At 53.5% G+C, this 5,145-nt stretch overlaps 1 protein-coding gene across 2 annotated transcripts in view; it reads right to left on the bottom strand.

Moving 5' to 3' along the window:
- Nucleotides 1-5,145, bottom strand: part of WLS (wntless Wnt ligand secretion mediator) — a 38,981-nt gene that overhangs the window by 15,691 nt on the left and 18,145 nt on the right. Inside the window, exon 2 of one of the 2 annotated variants that reach the window (XM_009883961.1) lies at nucleotides 4,702-4,974. The exons of the other annotated variant lie outside the window; for it this stretch is intronic. Coding sequence (XP_009882263.1) covers nucleotides 4,702-4,974 — 273 coding nt within the window. The remainder of the gene's footprint in view (nucleotides 1-4,701; nucleotides 4,975-5,145) is intronic. 2 annotated transcript variants of the gene reach the window in all.

Here is a 5,145-nt window from a genome sequence, read left to right as displayed (position 1 = left end):
GGTACGCGGAGCCTGCTCGGCCACTGTCCCCTCTGGGAGCAGGGACCGTCCTTCTGAGGGCGGCTGCTATTTTGGAGAATGCCCCTCGATGAGCTGAACGGCCCTCATCCCTCCCCTGAAAGGTGTTCCTCAAATCCAAGGACGGGAAGCAGACCTCATCGCGCAGTAACGGAGTAACTCTTCAGCTTGGGAAGCAGCCTTTTGAGCGCAGGAGATTTCTCGGGGCTGGAAACCAGTGGGTGGCTGCTGCTCCCCCGGGATGCGGCCGTGTGAGAGCCGGCGGGCGGCCGGTGCTGCTTACACTGACCGTTGGCTTTGCGCAGTGCCTGCGAGCGGCAGGGCATCCCGCATCCCGGCAGGAGCGCGTCCTGCTCGCAGGTGTTGCTGTCCTGACCAGCGGCACTAAGCTTTCCCATCACAGCTTTGGCCGTTGAGGTCCTCCATCTCATTTCTCCGCCCGCCGCCTTTCCCTGTTCTGGAAAGGGTTTGGTTTGTTGGTGTTTTTTTTTTTAATAATTGAATGCACAATGCGTCAAAAAAACTTGGACACGGAAACACTTGGACATCTGCGTTTTGAGAACATCTGCATCTCAGAAAACATTTCTAAACATCTGCATGAGGCAAGTCCAGAGCCAGTTCCCAAGGGGAATGGGATTAAGGCTGGTCCCTCCTCCGAAGGGTGCAGAGCCCTCTGGGGCTGTGGGCGGCTGTGCCCCGGGAGAGCCCTCACCAGCCGACACAGCCCTGCCTCCGGCGCTGGAGGTGAGGGGGAGCACCGCGACGTCCATCCCCGGGCAGCCTCGCTCCATCCCTCTCCCAGGAGCGCTGCGGCAGCCAGCGGCCCCAGAAAAACTCAACGCTCGGAGGAAGATGCAAGCTTTTCTTCTGTGCGTTGGCCTCGCTTAGGGATGGTGGGGGACGAGGACAACCGGTGGAGAGCAGGGGACAGTTTGAGATGCAGCTCAGCAGCATCCCTGACGCAGACAGCGAAGGAAGCAAGGAGAAGAGGGAACGGGCACAAAGGTGCCCACAGGCAGTTCCATCTCCACCTGAGGAGGGCCTTCTCTGCTGTGAGGGCGGCAGAGCAGTGGCACAGGCTGCCCAGAGAGGTGGGGGAGTCTCCCCCTCTGGAGCCATCCCAAACCTGCCTGGACGCCGTCCTGTGCCACTGCTGGAGGTGCCCCTGCTCTGGCGGGGGGTGGGATGGGGGAGCTCCAGAGGGCCCTTCCAGCCCTCACCAGTCTGGGAGTCTGTGACCCGAAAAGGACTCACGTTGCCTGGTAATGCCTTTGGACCACACTTCGGGGTTCAGGAGACAGAGGTGTTTCCCCAGCTTCTTCAGGTGAGAAGAGCATTTGCGGTCCCCAGGTGGTGCCGCTTTCCCAGATGATCATCCAGGAAATTCCTCCAGTCGTTAGCCAGCGACTGGCCGGGGCTTTATGAGCTGCGACACCTTCCAGGAGCCGTCCCCGGGCTGGCACCAGCCCCTGCTGGCATTAACTGCTGGCTTTGCCGTCTCGGATTAAAGCTTGAGAGAAGAAACTCAGATGGTCAATTTAAAAGAAGAAATGAGGTTATTTCCAATCTTCAGTCTTGCCTTTTTTGAGGAGCCGATTCCAATTACCTGATCAATGAAGCTCTTAATACTAATACAAAGTTGGCAGCAAGATAGAGACACAGATGCAATTATTTTGGCTTAACGACTTTTTTTTTTTTTAAAAAAATCTGTTATGACATAACCTAGTGAGCAAGAAATGCGCTTCTCACTAGTTTCTTAGATTTTACACTTGATTTAGATGTGCCTTCAAGCTCACCACAAAGTGTAGGAAAATAATGTTTTGAAATACTTTTCTTCAATCAAGGAAAGAAAACCTTCAAGATGTGCCCCCCCTAAAGGGGCTCCAGGAGAGCTGGGGAGGGATTTTTTACAAGGGCATGGAGTGATAGGACGAGGGGGAATGGCTTCAAACTGGAAGAGGGGCGATTTAGGTTGGATATTGGGAAGAAATTCTTGCCCAGAAGGGGGGTGGGCCCCTGGGGCAGGTTGCCCCGAGAAGCTGTGGCTGCCCCATCCCTGGAGGTGTTCAAGGCCAGGTTGGACGGGGCTTGGAGCAACCTGGGCTGGTGGGAGGTCTCCCTGCCCAGGGCAGGGGGGTGGAAATAGATGATCTTCAAGGTCCTTTCCAACCTAAACCATTCTATGAAATAAGCTCCCACCACAAGAAGGATTCGGGTCCCTCATCTCCCAAAGAGCAGCAGCAGCCACTGAACTGGTAGTGCTCAGAGGCCGAGTCCTTCCCCGCTGCTGAAGTGGTAGGGTTCACCCCCAAACCCACCAGAGGGTGGCCCTAGACCAGTTTTTCTCCTTCCCAACCTCAAAAAAAAAAAGCCCCCACCTTTGAAGGACCTGGGGACCAAACAGCACAAATAATGACCTGAAGAAAAGCCTCTCTGCTTGTGCAGGAGAAAGGTCCCTCAAAAGCTTATTTAGCATTTTAGCCACCTGCTCAAGATGCTCAGCCAGTTCCGGCCTCCAGCTCAGCTGTTTGACTTTCAAAGGCTCACAACAAAGCGTTATTTCTCTAAACACAATCATCTCTTGAAGTCTAAGAAGCCCAGTGAGGACTTAATAAAGTTACAAAGCTGCTCTCTCCGTATTTTAGAGATAATTATAGGGTTAAGAACACATACGTAGGCTTTATACCATCTCATTTTAACTTATCTTAATGACGATACATCAAATGACTAGGAAGGAGCAGGTCGACGCCGAGCAGGCGAGGCAGTAAAGGAAAGGTAAAGCTGTCGTGAAAGGTTCAGCGGATCTCCGGCAACCTGGGCACCGTCCCCGGGGACACATGCTGGCATGTCCCCCACAGCGCTGGTCCCCAGCCCCAGCCCGGGTCCTGGGAGAGATCTCCCAGAGCTGATCCACCACACAGTCACAGGAACACCAGAGCCACCCCAAGGACAGACAGAGAAAGAGCTACAGAAGCCCCAGATGGGTTTGAAAAGGAAACTGTTCACCCATTGTCAGGTTATAGGCGTCAGAGGGAGAGATTCTTCCCCAAAACTTTAAAACATGCAAACCCAAGTACAACTCTTCTTTTGGTAAGGAGCAGATCAGTCTCATCCTTGCTGCTCCCAACACCATTTTGCAGATTTTTTGCAGGGTTATTTTTGAGTTTGGTGGGTTTTGTTTTTTTTGTTAGTTCGGTTGGTTGGTTTGGTTTTCCCCCTTCAAATTTTATCTTCTTCCCAGTACTAAGGGTGCATCCCACTAAGGCTTCTTCCACAGTTCCTGTGCCTAGACAGTTTCCCAGTTAAACTACCGTAGTTTCAAGGCCAAGAAGGTACTTTCCATCTGCACGTATCAAATCCTGGCAAAACACGTCTCTCACAACAGTTGACGGAAGGCAGGGCAACTATTTTTCACCAACGACCAACCTCAAACTGAAGAAGTTAAAGTTGATATTATAACGACTAAAGGTCAGTAAATAAACATCAACTCTTCTGCGACTGGTGCCCGATGGAGAGTGTGCGTTTAAAAACTCAGACCTGAGCATTCCTTCTTACGAGCTCCTCATGTAAACTTACAGATCCATAATTTCTGTGGTTTGGATCTAGTGTGAGAACAATTTGATAGCAACAACTAAAACAATCTGTGTTAAGTAATGTTTATATTAAGTCACGGACTTTTTCAGCTTCCCATCGAAGCGGAGAGGGAGCACAGACAGGACAGAACCATAGAGGCCACACTCGATATATCAGTGGGGCTGGCCAGGGGGCAGGGATCCACGATCGCTGTTCGGGATGGGCTGGGCAACTGATCATCGGGCAGAGAGAGGAAACGTATGGTCTCACTTTATTTTGTACATTCTTTTGTCGTTGGTGGGTGAGAAGCTCCCCATGAGCCGGCAATGTGCCATCACAGCCCAGCGAGCTCCCCGCACCCCGGGCTGCATCCCCAGCAGCGTGGCCAGCAGGGCGAGGGGGGACTGTGCCCCTCTGCTGCGCTCTGCTCTGGGGAGACCCCCCTGCAGTGCTGCCTCCAGCTCGGGGGGTCCCACCAGCAGAAGGACACGGAGCTGTTGGAGCGGGGCCAGAGGAGGCCCCGGAGATGCTGGGAGGGCTGGAGCCCCTCTGCTGGGAGGAGAGGCTGGGAGAGTTGGGGGGGGTCAGCCTGGAGAAGAGAAGGCGGAAAAGGGGAGACCTCAGAGCCCCTTCCAGTGCCTAAAGGGGCTCCAGGAGAGCTGGGGGGGACTCTGCCTCAGGGAGGGGAGCCGTGGGACGAGGGGGAACGGTTTTAAGCTTAAAGAGGGGAGATTAAGATGCAATATTAGGAAGAAATTCTTGACCAGAAGGGTGGTGATCCCCTGGGGCAGGTTGCCCCGAGAAGCTGTGGCTGCCCCATCCCTGGAGGTGTTCAAGGCCAGGTTGGACGGGGCTTGGAGCAACCTGGGCTGGGGGGCGGTGTCCCTGCCCAGGGCAGGGGGGTGGAACTGGAAGGGCTTCAAGGTCCCTTCCAGCCTAAACTATTCTATGATTCTGATTCCCACCTTCAGAACGCGCTCCTGTATCACCTCGCTGTACGGAGGCACCGTAGCAGTCAACACACAGCGCAGGATAAAAGCAACTTCAAGAGAAACACATTGGGAAATCAGACCACCGTCAGCATCTCACAAACGATGGGGAGTGACTTACTGAGGTCGTTGTCCATCTTGAAGGCGATGTCCAGCTGCATGATGAAAAGCATGAACTGGAACCAGGGGCTCATCTCCTTGCTGGGGAGGGGGATGTGCACGGCAAACACGATGTCGTTGGCTTCGATCTGTCTGCTCACCGCCTCGTCGAAGTCTTTGAGCTTCTCGCAGTGGTTGGGTCCCCAGGGCATGAGCCACTTGGTTTTGTGGTGGTTTTTTCTTACATCAATGCACTTCACCGACATGTACGGAACCGCTGTAGTGGGGCTGGGAGCTGCAAATGGAAGAGAACCACGTTTTTAGCATCTTCAGCTATCCCACATAGTGGTTTCCCCATCAAAATACACAGACCCCCCCCCCTTCAACCATTTGAAGGCAATTTAAAACAAATGCATCAAATGATTCTCCTCCGCAGTTCCTTGATCCTGCAGTTAAGTCATCAAGT

This window comes from Charadrius vociferus, unplaced genomic scaffold (genome assembly GCF_000708025.1).
Source record: "Charadrius vociferus isolate BGI_N301 unplaced genomic scaffold, ASM70802v2 scaffold423, whole genome shotgun sequence".
Lineage (NCBI taxonomy): Eukaryota > Metazoa > Chordata > Aves > Charadriiformes > Charadriidae > Charadrius > Charadrius vociferus.
The sequence above is the reverse complement of the archived record's forward strand: the minus strand, read 5'-3'. Positions and strand labels throughout refer to the sequence as shown.